General features: G+C 42.1%; 1 protein-coding gene across 2 annotated transcripts; it reads right to left on the minus strand.

Annotated features, from left to right (window-relative positions):
* On the minus strand, positions 1-25,804 carry Slc35a1 (solute carrier family 35 member A1). 2 transcript variants are annotated; one of them, XM_070010671.1, is made up of 8 exons: positions 25,578-25,804; positions 19,363-19,540; positions 12,292-12,451; positions 11,966-12,118; positions 6,306-6,372; positions 4,961-5,137; positions 4,181-4,315; positions 1-910 (listed from the first exon to the last, which is right to left on the minus strand). In XM_070010671.1, the coding sequence occupies exons 1-8, from the start codon at positions 25,591-25,593 to the stop codon at positions 783-785; spliced, it is 1,014 nt and encodes a 337-aa protein (XP_069866772.1). In that variant the 5' UTR covers positions 25,594-25,804; the 3' UTR covers positions 1-782. The 2 variants fall into 2 exon arrangements, with proteins under 2 accessions (XP_069866772.1, XP_069866771.1); XM_070010670.1 differs by lacking the exon at positions 25,578-25,804 and adding an exon at positions 24,684-24,780.
* Positions 25,805-27,585: the final 1,781 nt, after the last annotated feature.

Genomic DNA, 27,585 nt, shown 5'->3' on the forward strand with positions numbered 1-27,585 from the left:
TTAAACAGAACTGATAAATAAAGTTTATTGCTGAATTTTCCCAATTAATATTATAGAAAGTTTTTTAATCACAAATAAATTATTGAAAGCCCAACAATTAACTATATTTTATATCTTTTTAAAAAAGTAGAAAAGTGACATTAGAAATTTTTGTGAAAAGAATATCATCTACAGTAAAGGAACATGAACCAGAGAAAAAACAGTACAAATAAATACAGCACTAAAGGAGTTCTCAGTTCAGTCACTACCTAGAAATCACCGAGTTAGGAGACAGATTCAGTTTCAGAAGTTAAACACAGTATGTGTCGGAACTAGCCTGTCCTGTCTCTGCCTCTTTTCTAAGAAAGAGCTTAATTGTTGCTGGGATAACTGCTGTACATGAATCAAAGAACAAGGAGGGGTTGTCCATCTCCCCAATACCTGAACAAGAGAACAGTTAGGACAGAAATGGCTTTGGCACTTTAACCCTTATACACTGTCCCACACCTTGTTACTCAGATATTGTAGCGTCACATGATTTTAAATATTTCTACATTTTCTATGTACACAATATATGTATATATACAGTAATTAAATTCCTTCATTGTAAAACAGTTCAGATTGGTCCAAGCAGCTCACTTTAAATCTCTGAATTAGCATTTCCTGTATACAGCTTTCTTATTAATTCTATGCCATACAGTTCACTGATTGTTGTTGCTCTTTAACCTACCTTCTGGGATTGACTTAAGGCTCTAGTTCAATGCAAACAGTTCAGTCATAATATGAATCTTGTAAGGCTCAAATCACACACCAATGATTCTCTCTTTTGAAGCTGTTTCTCCTTGTTGAATGGATGTAGTATCTTGTCTGGGTAATCCATAGAGATATATGGAAATACACACAAGAAGGGCTCCCAGAGCAAAGGTGAGTGCTGAAAAGAAAAAAGTTTAGCCTGTATTTGTGCCTTTATGACTAATGATCATCAATTTAAATTTTTTTAATTTTGTGTGGTTACACTATTAGGTCATAGGAGAAAACAAGTATTCTGTTTTATGCTGGTAACATTTTAAGAAAATTATCTTACTCTGGTAAAATAAAAAAGGTATGATTGGGACTAGGAACGTGGCTTAGTGCTTGGCTAGCATTCATGAAGCCCTGGGTTCGATTCCTCAGTACCACATAAACAGAAAAAGCCAGAAGTGACGCTGTGGCTCAAGTGATAGAATTCTAACCTTGAGCAAATGAATCTCAGGAAGAGTGCCCAGGCCCTGAGATCAAGCCCCAGTACTGGCAAAAAAAAAAAAAAAAAAAAAAAGGTATGATGAGTTACCATACATAACTTTTCAAGTTGATAATTATCCCTGTCTTGGACCACTCTTTCAGATGTAAAAATTGATTATTCGGAGGTTACTCTTGTTTTTTCTAAGTGTCTTCTGTGTGGGTATTCTTTAAAAAAATAATTTTATTAAGGTGATATACAGAGGGGTTACCATTTAATAAGGCATATAATGAGCAATTTCTTTTTTTGGACATTTTTACCCCTTCCTTTGCTCTCCCCCAGTTCTTGAACCACTCTAACAAAGAATATATAGATACAATCTTATGTGATTTATATCATATATACTACATGTAATACAGAAATAGATATACAATATAGAATAGAAATATATAAATAGAAGGTGCAGTAGTTTGGCTTTTCCATGATACCAAAAATTTGTAGAAGTTCGGAAGACAGTTTAGCCAGATGCTTGTGCTGCTGCTCACACCTATAATACTAGCTGCTCTGGAGATTTGAAGATTGGGAAGCTCAAAGGTCAAGGGCAACCCAAACAACCAGATCTGAACGGGAAGCTGGGCATGGTGGGGCATAGCTGTCTTCCTAGCTATGGAAGAAAATGTACATAGAAGGTTTACAATCTATCTAGACTGGCCTGGGTAGGAGTGTGAGGCCCTATCTCAAAAATAACCTGAGCAGAAAGGGCCAGAAGTGTGGTTTAAGTGGTAGTGTACCTGCCAAGCAAGCATAAGGTCCCAAGTTCAAGCCCTAGTACTGCCAAAAAAATTTTAAAGATGATTAAGTAAAATGTATTGTGACCAGTAATCCAAACCACTGAAAATTTCTGAGTAGATCAGATAGTGATTTACTGTATAACATTACATTTCTTGACAGATTTACCTTTAAAAAAAAAATCTTAATCCTGAACATCAGAATGTAAGAAACTGAATTACTGCTAGGCTCATCTAGACATATAGACATTATATAAATAAGTGCTTAACATCAAAACTACATTCTAAGAAAAACTGAAGCATATTCTACATAGAGCACAAAGTGGCAACACTTATAAATGGCTATACAGTTCACCCCCAACTAGAAAATACCAGCTTTAAGAAAAGTAGGTGTTTTACATTAAATAGATTGTGAAGACAACATTGACCAAAAACATTTTACACTGTTAACAAATTTTCCTCAGGAGTAAAGACATAAGGATTATAACATAAGGACTGATAAGAACTGAAATTTAAAAGTTCACTCAGGCCTGTAATCTAGCTACTCAGGAAGCTACCATCTGAGGACTGTGGTTCAGAGCCAGCTGTGCAGCAAAGTCTATGAAACTCACCTCCAGTTAACCACCAGAAAACCAAAGTAGCACTATGGCTTCAAGTGGTAACGTACTAGACATGAGTGAAAAAGCTCAGAGACAGTACCCAAGCCCTGAGTTCAAGCCCTACAACCAAAAGCAAAACAACAACAAAAAACACTCAGATCAGGTAAGAACTGCAACTAAAGGAAGGCCCACAAATACCCAGCACTAATCTGGTAAGTGGTTGGTCTTGAACAGTTTCCTTCTTATGTAATGGGCCTATTCTAAGCCGGTCATCCGACAACCCTAGGGGACAGGTGATTTTGTTAATGCTTCACAGTTAAGACACTCTAAGCTATGTAACTTCACTGTGGCTTCAAATAAGTGGTACAAGCAAAATTTGAACTTATAACATCAGTTTTGTAAGTTGTTTTGCAACAAACTCATGTTCTTTTGCTAAGAGAAAAGAATAGGAAGAGAAGGACTGTTATTGCATAGTTTGAAATCACCGTTTATTGTTGCTGAAATAATTTAAAACCCAACTTCATGCCAAGTGTGAAAGCTAGGGAAAATTATATTAGGGCTAGCATAGCAGAAGGGTGTCAGAATGCAAGCTTATAATGAATTTTTAATTAGTTATTAAATGAATAAGGATATCATTATAAAAGCTAAGATAAAAGTCTACATTTGGGTGTGTATGTGTGACTGTGTGTCTGTCCTGGGGCTTGAATTCAGGACTTAAGTTCAAAAGGCCTTTATGCTCAAGGATAATGTTCTACCACTTGATTCACAGCTTTTGGTGCTTAACTGTGAGGTAAGAGTCTCATGGACTGCCTGCCTGGGCTGGCTCTGAACTGCAGTACTCAGATCTCAGCCTCCAGAGTAGGTACAAATACAGACATGAGCCACCAACACCTAGCATTGGGTTGCATTTTTACAACAAATTTTGAAGTTCAAAAAAGGAAGGTGAAAGTTGAGAATTTCTTCTTTTCTCAAAATAAGCCTGATTAGTTCAATTCTGAAAGTAATCACTTCCTCAAGTTCTTCTCTGATTCTGAGTACCTAATCATGTACTACCCACTCTGTATGAACTGGCTCCATGAACTGGTTCAGACACCCTCCCAGTTCCAAACCCACATAACTCACATCCTCCTATACAAATCGTTCAAAGGTTACGTATAATACCCAATACAATATAAATACTATGTAATTTATTCTAAACTTTAGAGAATATTAGCAAGAAGGAAAGTATGTACACATTTAGTACAGATGCAGATTGTTCCTCAACATTTTCCAACTGGTTGGTTGAGTGCATGGATGCAGAACCTGCAGAAGCTAAGGGCCAGCTGTTTTCCTGTGTCTTAACACCTCGGGAACAGTGAGGCCTAAGTTCACATATACCATGTCAGCAGCAGCAGGACTGCTCTCATTCTACAACCACAAACTGCTGCACTTGTAGAATAAATTGTGGTAACAAAAGTAGAATTCTTTTCCTGTTTACAAGTAGAATTTCTCTTAACGCTGTGACCAACTGCCACTTCCACTATGAGGTGAAATAAATCATGGAAGTGATAGTGTTCCCATGTGAAACAGTGGATTCATTACAAACTAAGACATACTTATCTGTAGTCCAAACAGTATCACTGAAGCAATGGTAGAAAGGACAATGGCTGCGGCTGCAGAAAAGCCTTTCATGATGTTGTCTGTGTACTTGACCACCACAGAGGTATAGAGGCCACCAACACTTGCAAGAACTTGGGATAGAGAAATAAATAACATTTAATATGAAAATAAATGAGACATTGTTTAACAGGTAATTCTTTTCTTTTTTTTGGGGGGGGGGGGTCCAGTCATGGGGCCTGAACTCTGGGCCTGGGCGCTGTCCCTCAGCTCTTCAGCTCAAGGCTAGCACTCTACCACTTGAGCCACAGCGCCACTTCCGACTTTTTTCTTTTTGCTTATGTGGTGCTGAGGAATCGAACCCAGGGCCTCATGCATGCAAGGCAAGCGCTCTACCACTGAGCCACCTTCCCAGCCCTAACAGGTAATTCTTATCCCCAGAGATGCCACACTAATTAACCTAGGAAGAGGAAAACTTTTCTTTACAAACAAGTTTCTGAAAGTCTGCTAAAACTGAGTTGTAGGTCCTCAGATGCCCAAGGGACTTTGGGGGCTGTGAGCTTATACAGTTATTGCTAACACATTACATTCTTTTGATTGTGAAGGCAAAATTGCTTTGGGATAGCTATCCCACAAAAGTAAATAAAACCAAAATTACATTTTTAAACTTATTCACAGTATCAAAGGAATAATTTCAAAATACAATACAGGTTTAAAACACAACCAGCTTCTTAAAAAAATAAAGGATCTACTCAAAATGTTAATTCCTGGATACTTACAAATGACAAACCAGACATAGTATGTGTAACCATAGAAAAATCCTTTGTGTTTAATTTCAGCTCCATCTGACAAGTAGGCACCAGCTAAGGTCACAACAATCCCAGATAGATACATCTGAATGTTTCTCACCCAAAGGGATGTGTCTGAACTCTTTAAAACCTTTTCAAAATATACTCCTGAAAGAAGAGTATAACATAAATATATTATGAATTCATTTAAAATGTCTTCCACGTAGTAGAAGTGTATAAAGTGTGATTTGGGGAGCAAATCTAATCATTAGTTACACAAACATTTTCTATTCAGGTCATGACATGCCATCTTGAGCATTACAATTTGCTTTTTTATAGCACTCATACAGATTCATGCCTAAGAGGGAACATTATAAGCTACAATGACAAAGGGCGGTTAAATTATTGTAAAACAGTTTACCCCTGAAGGAGATGCTTTGGTCACTTGAAAAATTACTGTAAGAATTTTCAGATAATATCCCTGTAATATCTGCCGGGTAATGAATTCTAACTGACAAATCACCTCCAAAAGTCTTCAGTATGCCAAGTTTAAATAAAATCCGCTAAATGTAGCCATTTTCCTTTCCAGAAGGCCCTATGGATTTCTAACTAGGTAATAATATTGTATGTGCATTTTTCTGAAGTTGAGAGTTCATAAGGGGTACACCATGGGAATACTTTTCCAAATCCTGCCTGTTCTCCTAACACATTTTTTACACCTACTTCTTGAGCCATACTAAGAAAGTAACTTCTACCTCTAATTCCTTCTACCTCTACCTTCTACCTGTAATTCCTAAATAGCTAGGATTATTGCACCACCACACCTGGAAATATTTGCATTTTATTTGACTGATTAGAGAACTAATTGTTGCTGTACATGTAATCAAAGGCCTTGTTTGCTGATGTTAGTCATTTTATGTTCTCTCTCTCTTCCCCTTTTGGCTGCTACTCTTCTGTGTTACATCTTCAAGATACAACTTCATCCATTTCTTTACTATTCCCTAGTTCCTAGTCTACTAAGAAGAATTGAGGCTACAGAATAAAATAGAAATGGAGCTGTACTATTAACCACTACAGCAGCAGAGGTTCACTTAAGGATAACTTGAATTCCAGAAAAATAGGTACTTGAGCTAAGGCTAATTTGCTCCATTTTCAGATGCTTTTTTTTCTATTTACTTTTGTGTTCTTGGAATGGTCAAGAATGACAAGTTTACTCGGTGGTAACTAAGTTAAATCAGGACTGAGGTATGAACTGAGTCAAACGGGGCCATAATTTACTAGAAAAGTATCTAAAACCAATATGGTAACAGGATAACAGAATGCTTTCCTGACTTACCTGCAAATCCTGAGCACAGCACAGCAATAGCTATAGCACCAAACCCTAGTAGTGGATTCTGTTCCACCTGCAATATTAATTTTTAGTTGATTTTAGTAATAGACTAGGCAATTGAAAAAATGTGTTATAGTTCTGCTATAACATTTCATGTCAAACACAATTATTCTATAGAATATAAAAACCAAATAAAAAGACCAATCTAGAAATTAACCAGAGCATTTAAGAGTGTCCTTTCCATCACAGACATAGGATATGAGTAATGTAACATTTTCACCTCCTACATCCTAATACCAATAAGTACCACTAGCACACAGTTTTGCATAGTTAGTCCACTGCTTTTCATTTCTGTCACTGCCCTAATTGGATTTCCATGATCCATGATAATGATTTAGCTTGTTTATTCCCTATCACCTATAGGGTAAGTGCTAACTTCATTGAATTCTGACCACTTCATTGAGTTTTGACCAAATATTTATAGTATATCTTCTGTGTGCCAGAATCACTGCCATATAATGAGTAATAGTAATTGTAGTAATAATAAAGAAGGTGATGATACACAATCCTGGTTCTTAAATGGCTTCATGGATAGAAGACTGATAAACATTCATAATTACAATACTGTGTGTGAGACAGTGCCAAGAGATACATGTCATCAGTCCCCACCTACTGCTTCAACCTTAATTCCTTTCTTCCCTGAACTAACTCTGTAGATCTATGTCTTTCCTAAGAGATAAAGACAGATACTCTTTCAACATCAGTGAAATTAGAGGGATGAGTCTCACTACTGTAATAAGGATGCATATATCTTGTTCTTTAAAATAAATAAGCCTAATGTAAGGAGAGTAAGTAGCTGAGAAGAAAGCTTGATCTAAAATGTTTATATGAAGAGAAAAAGAAGAAACAGAGGACATTGTAGACCAATGGCTCTCAAAGTATCCCTGGACCAGCAGCAGCATCACCTGGGAATTCATTAGAAAGGGAAATTGTCAGGCCCTACCCCAAACCTACTGAATTATAAACTATGGGGATGGGCCCAGCACTCAATTTTAAGTAACTTTCCAGTTGTTTTTGATGTAGAATAAAAGTAGAGAGCTGTTGCTACACCATAGACTAAATTGATTAATGTGGATGTTTTCCAGACACAAATTATGAAACAATTTCATCTAACATCTGCTAAAAATAGAGTTTAATCAATACTTGCGTTCCTGTCATGTTTAGACTAGTGACAGAAACTGTTGAATGGTGACATGGACATGATGGAAATTTTGGAAGAACAACAGACATGTTGGCATGAATAACTGCTACACACCACAGTTGAAGAACATGAGTGTCAATCCTGAGTAAATCAAGCTCAACCCTATAATCTTAACAACTCAAGAGGCAGAGATCAGAGGACTGAGGTTTGAGGCGGTCCTGACATAAAAGTCAATAGCTGGACAGGTGGTGCCTACCTGTTATTCCGGTTATTGGGGAAGCACAAAGGCTGAGCCAATGCGCCATCCCCAGACAAAAAGACCACAGCCCAGGCTGGCCCAGGCAGAAAGCAAGACCCTGCCTCAAAAATAACCAATGTAAAATGGGACTGGAGTCATGCTCACTTCATAGAAAATTTGCTTAGCAAGTGAAAGGCCCTGAGTTTAAACCCCAATACTACAAAGGAAAAAAAAAATTAAACTTCAAGGTAGAATTCCATGGCTGGTGAGAAGATGATATAAGAGGTTCTGAAAATTAGGTTCTGGTGAAGACTTCAAAAGAACACAAATGAACATGAGGGCTGGGACTGGGAAGGTAGAATGCTTGACTAGCAAGTGAGAGACAGAGCTCAAACCCAATACAGAAAGAAAGAGAAGACAAATCATCATTAAAAAGAAGTAAACATAGCCAGGTGCTGGTGGTTCATGCCTGTAATCCTAGCTACTCAGGAGGCTGAGATCTGAGGATCAAGGTTCAAAGGCAGCCTGGGCAGGAAAGTCTGTGAGACTCCTATTTCCAATAAGCCACCAGAAAACTGGAAGTGGCCCTGTGGCTCACCAGAGTTCAAGCCCCGTGACAAAAAAAAAAAAAAAAAAAGTAAACATGAGTTGAGCACTGGTGCTTCCAGCCTATAATCCTAGCTCCTTGGGAGGCTGGGATCCGAGGATTTGGATTCAAAGTCATCCCAGGCAGAAAAGTCCCCCTGAGACTCTAAACTTCAATTAACCACTCAAAAGCTGAAAGTAGCACTGTGGCTCAAAGTGGTAGACCACTATCCTTAAGCATAAGAGCTTGGGACAGCACCCATGTCCTAAATTCAGGCCTCGTGACTAACAACAACAAAAAACACATGATGCATAAGAGCATCTTTTCTGAATTCTGATTAAAGGAACAAAAGGACTTGCAGATCACCAGAAGAATGTAACTAGGAAGACTTTTTTAATACTAATAAAAGAGTAACCAACCAAAGAGTAAGTGAAACCTTGCAAAAACATAAAATATTAAAGAAAGCTTTTAAAAGTATTTACTCTTCAAGGAAAGAGTCTTGAAGTAGACAGCAAGGATATAGAATTACACAAATCAAGTTTCCATTTTTAAAAAGGGGCAATGAAAGAGCACTTTGAATGTAATGCTAGTGGAAGTGAGTGGCTGCAGCTGTCATTGCTCCTTGAGCACAAATCTTACTGATGACATGAAGAACTTAAGCTTAATAGTCATCAGTGGAAAACAAGTTGGCTTTCCCTAAGGGTAGAACACACCACACTTCCTTACAGAAAGGATTCCCATGGAGTAATGGAGATGGGAGCTGCAGGTGCAGAGATGTCATAGAGATGGTACAGCTTTCTAAGGGCCTGCTCCCCAGCGGACAGAGCGACTCCTGCAGGAAAGGCATTGATCCCTCTCAGCACATGGCTTCTGAAAGCATTCTCTTCCCAACACCACCGTGATGTCATCACACTTCAGCAAGAGTTTACTCCAACCACATCAAGAGAAAAGGAGAGCCAGGCGCTGGTGGCTCAGCCTGTAATCCTAGCTATTCAGGAGGCTAAGATCTGAGGATTGCAGGAAAGTAAACTCCATGAGACTCTTATCTCCAATAAACCACTCAGAAAATCAGAAAACTGGAAGTGGCGCTGTGGCTCAATTGGTAGAGCACTAGCCTTGAGCTAAAGAGCTGAGGGAGCACTCAGGCCCAGAGTTCAAGCCCCATGATTGACCAAAAAAAAAAAAAAGGAAAAGCAAATACATCCAAATGGGATTGAGACAAAATTGAGTGAGAAAGGCCCAAGTTGTTCTTTATACATGAGAACTTTGAGCTCACTAAAAATTTACCCTTTGTAGTATTAAAAATACAGTGAATGTTCATACAGAGAAATGCTTGTTAAGCCTGAACCATGTAGCTGAGGCACTACCAAATACCTGACCCATAAAAACCATTGAGAGAGAATGTTGTAGTAAGCAAAAAGAAAACATCAAGTCAGGCATGGTGGTGCATGCCTATAATCAGAACACCTGGGAAACAGACAGGATGATCCAAGGTTTGAGGCAAGCCTGGGCCACACAGTGAATTTGAAGACAATCTAGACTATAACAAGACCTCATTCAAAACAACAATAAAGAGCTAGGGCAAGAATCTAAGTGGTATAACCGCAGCACTGAAAACTAAGAAGACATTATGCATTCTACTCTAGAAAGCATAATATTTATAGCAAACTTAAGGATGGATAAGAACTCCAGAGGCGAAGCAATGGACCAAAACTAGTCAGATGAACTTCATAAATACAAATGCATCTTACATTCTGTTTAGAAGCCGGGTGTCCGGTGGCTCATGCCTGTAATCCTAGCTACTCAGGAGGCTGAGATCTGAGGATTGCAGTTCAAAGCCAGACTCTTATCTCCAATAAACCACTCAGAAAACTGCAAGTGGCCCTGTGGCTCAAATGGTAGAGTGTTAGCCTTGAGCTGAAGAGCTGAGGGACAGCGCCCAGGCCCAGAGTTCAAGCCCCACAACTGACAAAAAAAAAAAAAATTGTTTAGAATAAATCCACGGTGTACAACATTTGAGACAAACTGTATTTATGCACCACAGTCGGTTATAAAATTGATACTCTGCTGTCCCACAAATAATATAATCTTAAACTGATTTCATAGTTCTCTAGTATCAAGAAAGTTATAACCCACACTAGCAAACTCAGGGAACATCTGGAAATACTGTGAAATTTCAGGACATAGAGGAGTAATGACAAAGCATCTACAAGAGAAATACAGGGCAAACTGTTGAGGCAGGAGGCCGGATCTGGCAAGTTTCTGTCTAGAAACCACACCACATGAAGTATAGTAGTATTTAAAATGGTGCTGGGGGGAGGGAGGGTAGACCCTGGGCGGAGCTGGAACATGACATCCTCATTCACAATGGACTAAGTGAGGATTCACGCTATTCTGATAAAAGTGAAGTAATGAGAGGCACTCTGCCCATGCTCACTGCTGAAGCTAACAGCTTTTCACATACTGTTTCCTGGACTTTTCTAAGGGTGAGGTATTGAAGCTCATATTTAACACATTTGCGTTCTCAAGTTATTTCTCTGAAGTTCTATAACTGAGTTAAGTATGCACTGCCTATTCGATATCTTGAAGTGTCACCAATAATATAAGGATGCTTTGGCATCATCTGAGAGCAAGAACTCAATCTCAACACATTTTCTGACATTTCTTCCCTACCAAGCTAGAGAATAGCTGTTTAAAAAGAACAGACTTTCAAAAAAAGAAGAGACTTTCTACTTGTACAAGTTCTCTGTGCACCTTCCCAGCTGCCTTCTCTTCAAGAACGATGGTCCATTTGTTAAAAGTTGAGGAGAGTGTTCAGTATGGAGGGAAACCTGACCTTCAGAAAATAACAAATTCTACTTCCTACTTCTCCTAAGGGAAATAACTGAAGCACATTGTATTAAAAAGAAAATATATGTACCTTAATATTTAATCTTGATGTCTTCATGTAAGGAGTTTGTAGGGAGAGAGGTTTTTGTCACTACTGGAGTTTGAACTCAGTCTCACACTTGCTCAGCTTGCCTACCTAGCTAGCCTCTACTACATAAACCAGACTTCTAGTCCAGCCTTTTGCAAGTTATTTTGGAGATAGAGTCTTAGGGAATTTTCTGCCTAGATTTCTTTGAACAGTAAGTTTCCAGTTCTTAGCCTCCTGGTACCTAGGATTACAGGCGTGAGCCACTAGCTCCTACTTTTATTAACAATGATCAAAACACTTCTCCCCTATTGCCTGACAGCAAGAATGTGTGCCACAGACTGTGAGTTAAGGAAGAATGAAAATTAGATGAAATAATCCTAATCCATTGTTTAAGCTAGCTAAAAGTTCTGAACATACACACCATGCACAGTTTCAAAGTTACTATCCCTAGATAAGTTACTTCAACTGGCTGAAATTCTTTTTGTTACCCCTCAAACAAGGTAAAATACATTATGAGTAGGGTACCTTCCATCTCTAATATATTGTAACATTCTCCAAGAAACAGACAATAATGACACTTAACGTATCATTATCCCTATTCATCACATCATTAAATTAAATGTAATCATGTAATCATGCCATATTCAGCAGTGTGGCTGAATTGTACATGGCTAAAGTGTATACGAGATGTTTCCTATTTTACTTACTGTACGCATTTTCTTACCACAACTTTTGTAGCTTGCACTGGCTTCCACTGAACTAGTGTGACTCCACCACACAACATAAAAACTGAAATCCACTGTAATTTGCTGAGTGTCCGGTTCAACATCAACACAGTACATAAAGCAGTACAGGGAATTTTCAATTGGTATGTCACCTAGAAACACACCTTGAATTAGTATACTCATGTAGTCTCTGATATTATATTATTTCAGATATCCTTAATAAAATTGAGAAAAAAAATACTGGCTAACACAATAGATTAAAGTCCGTTCACCACAAAAATCGTGTCTAAAAGTCAGAGCTGCTGCTTATCATCACTCCGCTCACCTGATACACGGCTGCGTCCAGATTACTGAGCGCCAGGAAAGCCATGTTGTTCTGCACCGCATACACCAGAGATGGCACGCTCAATTTCATCAGCTCCTTGGGGCTCCCCAAGACGTGCTCACTTAACGAGGCCTTGAATCGACCAAAACTACCGGTTTCCCTTTGGAAACAAAAAGACATGGGAAGGGGAGAAGGGAGGGAAGGAAGGAATAGTGGGAGAAAAATGAAGGAGGAACAATGTTCAACAAGAAAGGTACTCATTAACTGTAACCCTTCTGTACAGCATCTTTACAATAAAATTTTTAAAAAGGACATGAAAGGCTGATGAGGCAGATAGCTGCCAAGCATTTTTTTTTTTCCTTTCTGTCCTTGCTTTTTTTGTAAATCCCTATGCTGGGGGTAGAACCCAGAACCCTATGCATGTTAGGCAAGTACAGTACCTCTGAGCTACTTGGCTTTTGGGGACAGGCTTGCCCAGGTTGGCCTCCAAACTTGATTCTCTATCTCTCAAGTGCTGGGATTATAGGCATGTACCACCACACCCAGCTTAAAGAGTATTCTTTTATTGAGACTCCTTCATACCCAGTATAGCTATGTTGTTACACCCATGCTATAGTTTAGCAGACTTCTAAAAACAATGTCCAACTAGTTTTAGTTAATGTGTTCTCATTTAAAAAGTTAACATTTCTATTTAGAAAATACAGCAAAAAAAGAAGAGAAAAACCAGTTATTGATACAGAGCTACCACTATCTGATCCAAGCTCCAAGAACTGTTTTAGTAGTATACTTATCAGAAGACAGTGCTGGTAAATATTGCCTATATTAATCCCTTAACAGCCATGGTGGTACACACTTGTAGTCTCAGCTACTTGGGAGACAGAGACAGAAGATGAAGATTTGAGGCCAGCCACACAAAGATAAGGCAGAATCCTACCTTTGAAATGAAAGCTTTTGGGAGCATGGTTCAAAGGATAGAGTGCTTGCCCAGCCAAGCACAAGGCCCTGAGCTCAATCCTTACTATTAAAAAAAAAAAAAGAAAAGAAAAACAAAAGCTGGGTGCCAGTGGCTCATGCCTGTAATCCTAGCTACTCGGGAGGCTGAGATCTGAGGATTGCAGTTCAAAGCCAGCCAAGGGCAGGAAAGTCCATGAGACTCTTATCTCCAATTAACCACTCAGAAAACTGGATGTGGCACTGTGGCTCAAGAAGTAGAGTGCTAGCCTTGAGCAAAAGAAAAAAAATCAAGGACAACACCCAGACCCTGAGTTTGAGCCCTAGGACCAGCACAAAAACCAACTGTGGGAGGCTGAGGGACTAGATATGAAAAAAGAATAGTGGCTCAATTTGAAGAGAATAATACCCATCACACAAGACATATGAATTTTTACTTATTCCCCAAGACCCTGAACCCATCATAGTATAGGCATGAAGAGGTAATGACATGTAAACAGCAGCAGAAATAAACAGGGCTGGAAAAATCTATAACCATGGTATAGCCACATTAGCTATTCTAGATAATGCTATGAAATAGAAGAATCTTCTCTGATCTTAATGTGACTTATCACTAAAGCACACCCATAGTGTATGAACATTTATACATCCTGCTAGGTTAATGTGAACAGCAAACAATAAAAAGTTGACTTTGTTCTAAGGCATTAATTGTGAGCAAATGCAGAATGGAATCTGCTTGGGAGGGGGTAACAATGTTCAATAGGAAGTGTACTCATTACCTCACTCATGTAACTGTAACCCTCTGTATAGTATCTTTACAATAAAAAAATAAAAATAAAAAAATAACTATCATTTGTTAGCATACAGCTTACAAGCAATTTTCCTGGGAAAGTGGAATGAGAAAAAAAGACATTGACCAAGTCTCAAACTATCTCTCTACAAGACACTTGTTAATTACAAAAAAAAAAAAAAAAAAGTAGTAACTTTGTTACTGGCAATTGCAAAAAGAATTCGTAGTCCATGTTGAATCAAAAACAGGAGAAATAGATACCATGTGCATCAGGATATGTTTAACTGGAGACATTATTTTTGTGATATTTTTAACAAACAAAAAAACCCTTCAATTGAGTCACATGCAAAATTTCAAGAAACACAATTTGAGAGACACTCTGGAGACAATCGCTTTGCTATGAAACAACATCAAGGACATAGGAAAAGGAAAGATAGAGGCACAAAGCTATCAAAACAGTGGGGACATATGGGAAAGCAAAACCACCCCCTGGTATCCAGAGAGCAGAGACGAAACCAAGAGCAGAGAACCTCTGCAGGCATGTCCTCAAAGACCCCTCCACTACACCCACCTCCTAAACATCCACCATCTCCCCACAGGGCCAGGCTGGGGCCACACCTTCACACATGGGCCTTTAGGGAACATTTAAGAACTCAACTATACTGTAAAATAAAATCTCTTTAAACAGAAACCCAAGTAAAATCTGTTGTTATTAAAAAAAAAAAAATTGGGGGGCTGGGAAGGTGGCTCAGCGGTAGAGTGCTTGCCTTGCAAGCATGAGGCCCTGGGTTCAATTCCTCAGCACCACATAAGCAAAAAGAAAAAAGTCGGAAGTGGAGCTGTGGCTCAAGTGGTAGAGCGCTAGCCTTGAGCTGAAGAGCTGAGGGACAGTGCCCAGGCCCAGAGTTTAGGCCCCATGACCGGATCCAAAAAAAAAAAAAAAAAAAAAAAAATTTGCTGGTGGCTCACGCCTGTAATCCTAGCTCCTCAGGAGGCTGAGATCTGAGGATCGCCATTCAAAGCCAGCCTGGGCAGGAAGGTTGGTGAGACTCTTATCTCCAATAAACCACCAGAAAACCGGAAGTGGTACAGTGGCTCAAGTGGTAGAGTGCTCACCTTAAGCTGAAGAACTGAGGGACAGGGCCCAGGCCAAGTTCAAGCCCCATGACCAACAAAATAATAATAATAATAATAATAATAATGTGAGAGGCTCTAATTCTGTATTTCCCCTAGAAGCAGTGGCTCTGTATCCACTAATTCCATGCTGGTGATGACTTTAGAAAACCTACGTTCTCTAAATATGAGATCTCACCACATATCCCAACCCGTCACCAAGCCCCAGGGACTGCACCTCCGGAGCTTGGCTCTCATCCGGTAGCTCCTTCATTTCCTCTGCTCTAGTGCTGGGCCATCTTCACTTGCCTCTAGTACATTTCCCTTCTTCCAGCTCTTACACTCCTCTGCACGTCTCAATCTGTGTTCCTTAGTAGGGCAACGTGAGTCTTTAAAGCAAAGTAGGCTCATGTTCATCCTTGGCCTAAAACATTTAATGATTTCTAATGCACTTTAGATCAAACCCAAAAACTTCAGCAGCTCTGTAAGAGAGAGAGAGAGAGAGAGAGAGAGAGAGAGAGAGAGAGAGAGAGAGAGAGAGAGAGAGAGTGTGTGTGTGTGTGTGTGTGTGTGTTACTGGAATTTGAACTCAGGGCCTTGAGCTTGCTAAGCAGGCACTGTATTGCTTATTCCATCCTCTAGCCCTTTTTGCTCTGGTTATTTTTGAGAGAAGGTCTCACTTTCTGCCCCGGCCAGTCTGGAGCACTATTCTCCAATGTCATACTTCCTCAGTTGGGATGTCAAAGGCATACACCATGACAGCAGCTTTTTCTGCTGAAATGGAAATCTTGCAAACTGCTTTGCCAGGCTTACCTGGAGCCTGATCCTCCTGATCTCAGCCTCTCATCTAGCTGGGGTGACAGGCACACACCACCACCTTCAGGAATTGGGTCTCACAACCTTTCTCTGGGCTAGCCTCAATTTTCAATCCTCCAAATCTCAGCCTCTTTAGTAGCTAGGATTACATGCATGAGCCATTATACCTACTTTCCCAGAAAATTACTCTTGACATCTTAATGACCTTCCTGTTTATTTTAGCACCATTGTTCTCTCACAGCACTCAGGAAATACTGACACTGCTTAAGAATCAAGAATTTTATAGAAGTGGAGCTATGGCTTAAGTGGTAGATCACTGGCCTTTAGCCAAAAGCTCAGGGACAGCGCCCCAATCCTGAGTTCAAGCCCGAGGACTAGCACAAAAAAATCCAACCAAGAGTGTGAGGCCCTGAGCCAAGCACCAGTATTGACACCGCAAAGACAAAATAAAACTAAAAATTAAAATATAAAATCAAGATGTTTCCTCATTTCAATGGTTGCTTGCTCCCTTTGCTCTGTTTACCCAGTCTTCAGGTCTCAATTGAAGTGCAGTTTCCTCAGGGAGAAACTTTCCAGTCCAAATGGAGACCCTCTTGTCTGCCTCTTGATAGCTCCTCTGTTTTGCCTTCATAGCAAGTTCAGTTTATTATTTGTTTATTGTAAAATTTAATTTTCAGCCGGGCACTGCTAGCTCATGCCTCTAATCCTTGTTACTCAGGAGGCAAAGATCTGAGGATCGTGGTTCAAAACCAGCCGGGGCAAGAAAGTCCAAGAGACTCTCATCTCTAGTAAACCACTCAGAAAGCTGGAAGTGGCGCTGTGGCTCAAGTGGTAGAGCACTAACCTTGAGCTGAAGAGCTGAGGGTCAGCGCCCAGGCCCAGAGTTCAAGCCCCACACCCAACCAAAAAAAAAAAAATTAATTTTCAAGTAGATTCTAGATTCCACAAGGGCAGAACTATATCTTTTTGGCTTGGAACTATGTTTCTTGTATCACAGTGTGAACCTTGATAAATATTTGCTAAATGAATTCTACAACCCCATTACATCTTGCTAACAGTATCTTGAAATACCCTTAGCATGACTATGTGTTGAAGATGTTAGAAGCACAGATTCTTTGGATGTAACATTTCTCTAAGTGGAACTGAATTATAGAATGCTGAGAAATTGCCGGGTGCCGGTGGCTCATGCCTGTAATCCTAGCTCCTCAGGAGGCTGAGATCTGGGGATCATGGTTCAAAGCCAGCCCGGGCAGGAAAGAGCGTGAGACTCCTATCTCCAATAAACCACTAGAAAACCGGAAGTGGCACTGTAGCTCAGTGAAGAGTTGAGGGACAGCACCCAGGCCCAGAGTTCAAGCCCCACGACCGACAAAAAAAAAAAAAAGAATGCTCAGAAATTTCTATCCTCCATCCCATAGAATATAAAGTGATATAAAATTCCTCTAACAATCTGTAAAATTCCTTTAATGATCAACCAAGACTAAACATTACAAAACAAAAGGCGTTACTGTAAAACCAAACTAAATCAACAGCCCAAATGACCAGTCTACAGTGAAGTTAACCTTTACATAGTTCAAATGAAGTTGATGCTCTGGGATAATATTTCTATCAACTCTATATAAAGTGACAGTTCTCTATCTCAAAGGAAAGAATGGGTGAAAGAAGTTCAAAGTTTTTCCCAGTCAGGCTCCAGTGGCTCACACCTATAATCCTATCTACGTAAGAGGCCAACAATAGGGGGATCAAAGTTGGAGGGCAGCCCAATCAAGAAAATTCATGAGACCCTATTTCAATCTACAGCAGGGCACAGAGGGAGCGCCTCTTACCCCAAGCTACACAAAAGGCTGCGATTGAGAGGATCAGAGCGCCAGGCCAGCTGAGACTCGGTTCTCCACAGAGGGAAGCTGGAAGTGAAGATGAACCCATGACCCTAGCAACAAGAGGAAGTGTGAAATTACAGAGTGCAACACAGGCATGCGGCTAAGCAGGAAGTGGGATCCTAGCTTAAAAATAACAAGTGATGGTCGTAGTCAGAGCTCACAAACACTGTTCAGACCCCTGGGCTCTGTCCTTGCCTGTCCTATTAGAAACAATGGACAGTGCTTTGTATTTGAGTGCCTTTTGGTGCTGATTTTGGGACTGCTTTTTGAATTTAATGTTTGATAATAAGGTGTGCGTGTGTGTGCATGTATGTGCATGTTCATATGGCTATTTACATATATAAAACCCCTTTAAAGCGTTCATTTTATGGTATACATCATATATTTATATTATACTGCATGTACCTAGTGTATAGACAGTATATAAAATTGGTGAAGCCAAATTTAAGCTACTCATGTAGATTTTGGGTTTGGTTTGGTTTTTGTGCTTGGAAGTAGTTGGTGTATAGTATTTCTTACTCTTCTTCAAATGTTTAATGTTATGGCTATAGTCACTTGTTTTGTATGGCCTTTCTTGGGAACTCTGTTTTCTCAAAGTTCATCAGTCTAGTCAAAGAATGGTGCTGAATGGCAACATTGTAGAAAACCCGAATGCTGAGCTCGGTCTTCACCGTCACACAGTTCTGTGTGTGTCATCCACATAATTCACTGTCACACAGAAATTCCTCAGCGTTTGTTGATGGAGCTTGCTAATGCTGATGTGTAAGTTGTCTACTGATACGTAAGGCCTACACTGGCCTTCCTTATGGCATCATGCTCTTACCTATACACACCCATGCCTGCAGCAATTCTCACCTGCTCTAATGGCATGCATGAGGCCCTGGGTTCGATTCCTCAGCACCACATAAGCAAAAGAGAAAAAAGCCAGAAGTGGCGCTGTGGCTCAAGTGGTAGAGCGCTAGCCTTGAGCTGAAGAGCTGAGGGACAGCGCCCAGGCCCAGAGTTCAGGCCCCACGACCAGACCAAAAAATAATATATATATATATATTGAGAGACTAAACGAGGAAACCCAGGAAAAGCATTTAGCAGAGTGCCTAACAGTTTGTATAGCAATTACTCACAAAATATTTATTATACCTCTCTAAAACAGAGGCCAGCAGATATTTTCTATTATGAGTCAAATAGTAATAGTTTTGGCTTCATAAGCAATGAGAAGCTGGCAGCAAGCTACACTAAGCTACACTTGGCCGTGGAGGACAGTTTGCCTGCACTGCCCTAGTGCAGACTTCAGCCTCAGCAGCAGTGGCACTGGGGCGGGCGGGGGGGGGGGGGGGGGAGTGCGCACAATGGAGGCTGTACCAGCACAGCACCGCTGGTCTCTGCCCTTCTCCCAGGTGGTAACAATGGAAAACATCCCCTAGCTGAGAAACACTTCTGTAGAACCACCAAATACATAAGGTGTTACAGCTAGTTTTCTATTCAAGAAAATGCCTTCACTAAGTAGAAGACATTTTGACTTACTTAGCTAAAAGTCCAACACTTAGCAGTAACTTTATAACCTCTGTGATACACACGGCTGTGGTGGCAAAGTAGAGATCCTCGGCTGTGGTCCTCGTGTACCTCAAAGCCACGGTATACGCTGCTGCCACCAGGGTCATCACGGCCAAGCAGTATAACTTGAAGAGCAGACCGACATTTTCTGGAAAACACATGAAATAAAAACATGACTTGGTGGGCATTTACCCAAATGTTTACAAACAAGACCACACTAAAGCTACCAGCACAACTATGTTTATTGCAGCATTATTTACCATAGCTAAGATATGGAACCAACCCAGATGCCCCTCAGTAGATGAATGGATCAAGAAAATGTGGTATATATACACAATGGAATTCTATGCCTCCATCAGAAAGAATGACATTGCCCCATTTGTTAGGAAATGGAAAAACTTGGAAAAAATTATATTAAGTGAAGTAAGCCAGGCCCAAAGAAATATAGGTCCCATGGTTTCCCTTATTTGCAATATCTAGTATATGCATGAGTCAAGCGGAAAAGGTCAGATAATGTGATGTCAGGAAAATGAACCCTTAGATATGTATTTTAATGTTTTTTTTCTTTCATGCATGTGTTTCTAACGCATTTATAAGATTATCTCTTTGTTGCTTTGTATGTCCCTCCCCCACAGTATAACCCCTGCTTTCACTATATTTGATGTCAGTATAACTTGAGGAGGAGATGGGAAAAACCAGTTGTTTAAGGATACAGGTGGAACTGTTGCAACAATGAGAAATACAAGTTGTCATGTCCAAAACGAGCTTTACAACGTCGGTGTGGGGGGGGGGGAAATGGGGGGGAAGGAGAAGGATTGGGATTGGGGGGGAGGGGGGAGGCTGGGAAGGGACGTGAAGGGTAAACAAAAGGAGGAGGCTGCAATGCTTGGTAAGAAATGTACGCATTATCCTGCCCATGTAATTGTAACCCCTCTGTACAGTATGTTCACAAATAAAATAAAATAAAAAAAAAACATGACTTGGGGGATACCATGTTGATAAAACAAATCTACTTACAGCTCCAAGAGCTTTCTTATTTCCAGTGCGAAATTTTTTTTTAACCTATAACCATTAAAATTCTATTTCAAAACAATACTTTACGTGATCACAAAACCCAGCTGTCTTCAAATCACTACAAGTTAAGCAGAGACTGCAAGGTTATGTACATACTAACTCTAGTGTAAGATGCCATCTCTCACATGTTTTAATTAACTTTATAATTACAAACTTGTAAAAGGAAAGTATGAAAGCAGGGTGAAATGTAAAGACAGTAGAAAGAAAACAAAAGGAATAATCGAGTGATAAAGTAGGGATAGAGCCATTGTGATGCACACCTATAACCCCAGCTATTTGAGTTCAAGGCCAGCCTGGGCAGCCTTGCAAGACCATCTCCAAATAAGAAATAAATCAGCACTTGGGGTATAGCTCAGTTGTGGAATATTTGGTTGACACATGCAAGGCACTAGGTTCAATCCTCAGACTCACAAAAAAGGGGGGTGGGGAGATTGTAAGAGGGACATGGTGGCGCATGCCTACCATCCCAGTTACTTGGAAGTCTGGGGCAGGATGATCTCAAATTTAAGGCTACCCTGGGATATAGTCCAACGGTGTCTTAAGCAAACAAAAACATAGGATTCAATTCAGAACTTTATCAAAACCAAGTTGCATCACATCGTATTTCATTGCATAATTCATAACACAAAGAATATTAAGAATAAAGCTCTATAAATGCAGGAAATAGAGGAAATGCAGGAAATAGAGAACTTACTGGCAGTCAATTTAAAACTGCCCGCAAGCGTGTATGAGTGGCAGCCAGAGAGCGGCAGAGCCAGCCCAACACCTTGTGGAAAACCGCAAGTCCTGGAATCAAGTTTCTTTCCTTCGCCCAAGGCCTGAACTATAGTATCTTTTCAAGGCAAAATTAAGGATATCATATAGAGCATTTGTGTTACAAGAAAACAAATTTCCGCATTTCTACAAATTATAAGTACAATTCTAATATACATCCACTCATAAGAATGGAATTGATTAAGGAGGTTTTTTTTATTACATGTGTTCAAAGTTAGTATTCTGTCATCAAATTAATTGCAAATGTTCACCTATAAAAAAAAAAAACCATTCTTACTTCATAGGCCAAACAGAACAAAACAAAAACAATGGGGGCAGAAACTAGAGACCTATAATCCTAGCTGTAATCTACATCATCAAGATAAGCCAGCCCAGACAGAAAAGTCCAAGAGACTCCAACTCCAAAATAACCAGCAAAAATCTAGGCTGGAGGCATGACTCAAGTGGTAGAGTGCCAGTAGGGCAAGTAAGCTGAGTGAGCACAGAGGCTGAGTTCCTCTGTACTGGATAAATAAATAATGGGCTGCAACGGATAGTGGATCATACTTAGCAAACTAAGATTAAGAGTCCAGGAACATGGAGAGAGTCCAGGTGGCTGCTGGATCTACCATCTGTGCTGAACATGCTTCTGTTCCTGCTTTGGAAGCACAATTTAAAGAGAGCTTTCACAGGAAATAAGTGTTTCAAACACATTGTTAATTTAAGAGCTTAACAACAAAACAGGTATTCATACAAATATCTTCCCCTGAATGAATTCAATTTGTACATTACAGACCAGTCTCTGAAATGAAATCAGATCTTAACTAGAAAATAATATGGTAGAATAGAATTAGAGCCTGAACTCCTCAAACTTACTTTGCAAAAAAAAAAAAAAAAAAAAAAGCCCTTGGGCTGGGAAGGTGGCTCAGTGGTAGAGCGCTTGCCTTGCATGCATGAGGCCCTGAGTTCAATTCCTCAGCACCACATAAGCAAAAAGAAAAAAGCCAGAAGTGGCGCTGTGGCTCAAGTGGTAGAGCGCTAGCTTTGAGCTGAAGAGCTGAGGGACAGCGCCCAGGCCCAGAGTTCAGGCCCATGACCAGACCCCCCCCCAAAAAAAAAAAAAACCCAAACAGTGCAAAATCAATGTTTCTGTAAAAGGAAATGAAGATCACTACAATGTTTTCTTTGTTTTAAAACCTTCATACACAAGGGGAAAGTGTAAACAAAGACAGCAGTAATCTCTTCTGGAATGCACTTCCCTAGACCTGGTAGGCAAACTACACTGTCCTTGTTTGCATATGGCCTTGTGTTCATGTGAGCTCAGGTTTCTCTTTTCTAAACTGTTAAACTTTAGGCAACCTTTAATGACACATGAAGCTGGGACTAGTCCATAAGTAATGTTACACGTAGCCTCTCATTCATTTGTCTCTAAATGTTTTGGATACATTGTTCCTATAATTGCAGCACTGAATAGCTATAGAGAACATCAGCACTTTACAGAAAGTTTGTGCAGCCATGTACTAGATTATCTTTTTTTTTTTTATAAATAACAGTGCTTAGGACTGCAAATTCAAATCTACTTTATTCTGGCTCATATATAGGTTGCTGGTTCTGAAAACACACCATGAGTGCTAAACACTAAATGTAGTATTTATACCTACAAACAAACTCTGACTTTGTTATCAACTTTGAAAAGTACTTGCAGAGTAATTACATGGAAATATCATCTTGAAAATATTAATCACAGGGCTGGGAACATGGCTCAGTGGTAGAGTGCTTTGCTTTGCATACATGAAGCCCTGGGTTTGATTCCTCAGCACCATGTAAGCAGAAAAGGCCAGCAGTGGTGCTATGGCTCAAGTGGTAGAGCGCTAGCCTTGAGCTGAAGAGCCGGGGACAGCGCCCAGGCCCAGAGTTCAGGCCCCACGACTGACAAAAAAACAAAAAACAAAAAAAAATTAATCACAATAGATAAGTTACCAAATTTAGCTACTTGTAAAAATGTAGGACTTTGGTATGGAATATCATTTTTAGAAACATTTCCACTTATAAAAATAACTGTGTGAGTGTGTGTGTAAGTGTGGGTGTATATGGATGCCAGTTCTGGGGCTGAACTCAGTGTCTGGGCACTGTCCCTTAGTTTTTTGCTCTCTGTGTTTTTGCTCATGGCTAGTGCTCTACAACTTGAGCCACAGCTCCACTTGTGGCTCAAAGTTAGTGATCTACAACTTGAGCCACAGATCCACTTCTGGCTTTATGGTGATTAATTGGAGATAAGAGCTTCACAGAGGGCTGGGAAGTTGGCTCAGTGGTAGAGCACTTGCCTTGCATGCCTGAGGCCCTGGGTTCGATTCTGCAGCACCACATAAGCAAAAAGAAAAAAGCCAGAAGTGGCGCTGTGGCTCAAGTGGTAGAGCACTAGCCTTGATCTGAAGAGCTGAAGGACAGCGCCCAGGCCCAGAGTTCAGGCCCCACAACGGGACCAAAAAAAAAAAAAAAAAAAAAGAGCTTCACAGACTTTCATGCAGATTCTCAGATCACAGTCTCTTGAATAGGTCGAGTAAAGGCAAGCGCTACTGACTGGCATGTGACAAAAATGAAATTTTTAGTCATGATTTATACTGACATTTCAGTTTACTACTAGATCAGAATGTTTCTTTACTCCATTCACAAATTTCCCAGCATGAAATTTCAATGATTCCAGTAGTCTCAACTTATTTGATTTATAAATTATAGTAAGTCAACTGGGCCAGAACCAATGGCTCATGCCTGAATCCTAGATATGTAGGACACCGAAATCAGAGGATCACAATTCAAAGCCAGACCCAACAGAAAAGTCTGTGAGACTCGTAGCTCCAATAAATTACCCCTACCTAACCCTTTCCTCCCTCCCCCCCCCCAAAAAAAAACAAAGTGGAGCTGTGGCTCAAGTGGTAGAACGCTAGCCTTAAGCAAAAGAAGCTCAGGGTCAGCGCCTAGGTCCTGAGTTCAAATACCCTCCCCACACCCCCTCCATACACACACAACATGGAATGTAAAATTCAAATTATGCCCAAACCTACTATAAACCTAGCCTAGAACCCAGCGGGGGACCTTCCTGTGGACCCCAATTTCACAGGGTCCCATTAGCTCTCTTACAAAGTGTCTGCATGGGGAATTTGGCCCCAAGACACAGTCTGGAGTTACACAATTGTTTTTCCGTTTCATTTTATGAGTCATTGCTTGTAATACCTGAAATTTTGGGACATTCAGGAAGTCCCAGATAAATCCTCTGTAAAAAGCAGGAAGCAAGGGAAACTAATTTTAAGAGTACGCACTGGCAACACTCACATAAACCTTGTAACACAACCAAGACACAAAACAAGTACTGGCAGCAAACCTCAATCTGTACATCGTTGCAACTCTTTCGGGTAAGGATCTGAGCGCTCTCTCATCATTAGTCTTGCTTATTCTACGTTAGTTACCAAAACAATTCTGTATTGTGTCACTTCTTGGGTGGCAAAGCTGTCTTTCCTTGAAATGGGGGCATGCACAATGCATGGGTGACTACAGACATCGCTCCTGGACGGCGGCAGATGGCGAATGGAGACTCCTGAACAAGAAAACGCATTTGGCACCCATGCCATACAAATAAAAAGATAGTCTTTACGTATTTGTCAATGTTTATTCAGAAGTGAAGCCAAGTGCTGTTTGACCAAAGGGTGGAGAAAGATCCGGTGTCTCCCAACCCATCCCACCGTCTCCCAGCTCCCACTCTACAGGACAGCAATGCGGCAGGGTCCCAACTTGCACGAACCCCGCCAGGGAGACCCACGCGCCGCGTCCTGCGTCCCCGAGCCATCAGTCCGTCCCCGGGAGCAGTGTGGACGGAGCCTTCCCGGGATGGCGATGGCGGTGGCCGCCCCGACCCCTTCACCCCCAGCACCCAGCGCCTTCGGCTAGCAGGGCTCCGGGGATGTCTCCACGCCCCGAGACACCGGCGGCGGCCGGGGAGCCTCGACCTCCCCGCGCGGCCCGTGGCGGCGCCAAGGGCCCGGGGAGCGATCAGGACCCGGACTGGAGGAGGCAGGTCCCACCCGGGACCGCCGCAGCCGCGGCCCGCCAGAACCCGAGCCGGCACGCGAGGCCTGCGCCCCCCACCGCGCCCGCATCCCGCATCCCGGCCCCGGCCGGGCCCCGCACCAGACCCGCCGCGGCTGGAAGCCGCTGCCCCATCCGGCAGCCAGGCGCCCAGCTGCGCCCGGCGCCCCCGCCGGCCCGGGCCCCGCGAACGCAGAGCTCCTCCACCACCGAGCAGGGAATACGGGCTGCGGCGGCCCCCTCCGCTCCCCTGCATCCCCTCTCGGACCCGCACGCACCTCTCGGGGCGGCCATGGTGCTCCCACAGCCCCGCGCGGAACTGAGGCGCGCGCCCGGCGCGCGCGCCCCCGCGGGACACTGCGGACGGCCTCCGAGGTCATAGAGATGACAGCGCCTGGCCTAGAGCGGCCCGCCGCCGCCCGCAGGCCTCCGGCCTTGGCCGGCCCGGCACTAACGCCAGGTGCGCTGGGGCGCTGGCCCAGGCCTCGCGGCGGACACCACTACAGCCGAGCCAACCCTGGTGCGAGGCGCGGCCCCGCACAGCGCGTCTGAAGAGGCCCAGTCCCCAGAGGCGAGCGTGGCCTTCTGGGAATTGTAGTCCCAGGCTACACCTGGCCCACGGACTTAGCCGGGGTGGGCGGCGCTCACCGTGTCCCAGCCGCGGGGGCCGGGACGTCGCCCACCTTCATCTTCTACGTCGGCCTTGGCCACCTCGGATTGTGATTCATACTGCACGCTGGTCTGGTCCCGTGCACGGGTCTCTGTGGTCCGCAGGGTCTCTGGTTAGAGCTGTCTAGCCAGTCAAGAAGAGGGAAATCCTCGATTGCCGGGGAGCATGCTAACGCCGCAGCAGAGCCAGGGCGAGGAACGCTTCTCCGGGAAACGGCGTGCTGTTTGAGCCGTGCGCACTCGTTTAAAGGCTATAAAGGCATGCATCAGCTGAGATGGCCAGCAGCGCCCACCCGCTGTGCGGCACGGTGCCCCGACGTGGTCTTTTGAGGGTGACAGGTGTACCCCGCTCCGTGGGGGGGGGACGTCCTTAAACGTGCGTGGAGGGCTATCCGTCCCCATTCCTGACAGCGACAGGGGCTTGCGGGAGGCGCCGTCGGGATTTCTTTTTTCTGTTGTTCATTCGGTGCTGGGACTCCAGCGAGTGCTCTGGTCCTTCACAGCCCGGCGGCACCGGACACTGATTTCTCTCTGGTTGGAGGACAGATCCTGGGCGTCCCGCCTGGTGGGACGCGCCCTCCTGCCGCTCCCCCCTCCCGCAGCGCAGTCCCGCTGGCCGAGTTCATTCAGCTCCCGACTGTAAATGCACTAGCACGCACAGTTAAACGGAAAAATCGTATATGTACCTGAAATGGAAAGATGTAAATGTTCTATCAAACACTTCCTGTTTACTTTGTTCATTCCTTCCCAGTTGGAACATCGTTATGGTCTCAACTTCAGTTAACCATAATTGTTACCCTCATGAAGCTGATTTTCCCCCCATTATGACCCTTATAAGCCTGCCCATTTTTTGAAATAAGTTTTTGATTGTGACAATACTGTACAGAGGGGTTACAATCACATGAGCAAGGTAATGAGTACATTTCTTATCGAGCATTGTTGTCTCCTCCTTTGTAGCTTGCCCATTTTTAAAGTAGGCATTATCTTTTTGAATTTTTTTTTCTAGTGACAAGACATTTGCAGATGAACCCTAATTTTTCACAGCCCTAGGTTGCAGAATCCACAGAGCTTGGAAGCCGGTTCTTCCGAATTACACATTCTGCTGGATCATCTTTTTCCTGTAGAATTTTCATTGTCCTAAAAGACATTTTATTCTACTTACTTGATGACCCAGACCAGACTTAAAACAGTCCAAGACCACCCAGAACAAACCTCAAAAACTACTGTTGGACAAAGTGTACTGACCTTTTCTAAGGAGGGGAAATGATGACTAGAGGAGCTGCAGGATGTCTGGTGAATCAAATGGCAGGTGTGTAGTTTTAGGGATGAGTGCAGGTGAAATTTAAAGGATAATGTTTTGACAGACTCAAAGCACATATGTAAATAGGGGCCACATCATATCTGGACTCTAGTCTCAGAATTAGCCGGGCACAATGGCCCATGCTTGTAATCCAAGCTACACAAAAGGCATAGGTTGGAGGATTGCAGCCCCATACTCACTAGGCAAAAGTGTGATGTCCGGGCTGGGAAGGTGGCTCCGTGGTAGAGCGCTTGCCTTGCATGCATGAGGCCCTGAGTTCGATTCCTCAGCACCACGTAAGCAGAAAAAGCCAGAAG

Source organism: Dipodomys merriami, unplaced genomic scaffold (genome assembly GCF_024711535.1).
Source record: "Dipodomys merriami isolate MVZ:Mamm:240054 unplaced genomic scaffold, mDipMer1.0.p SCAF_8, whole genome shotgun sequence".
NCBI classification, from domain to species: domain Eukaryota; kingdom Metazoa; phylum Chordata; class Mammalia; order Rodentia; family Heteromyidae; genus Dipodomys; species Dipodomys merriami.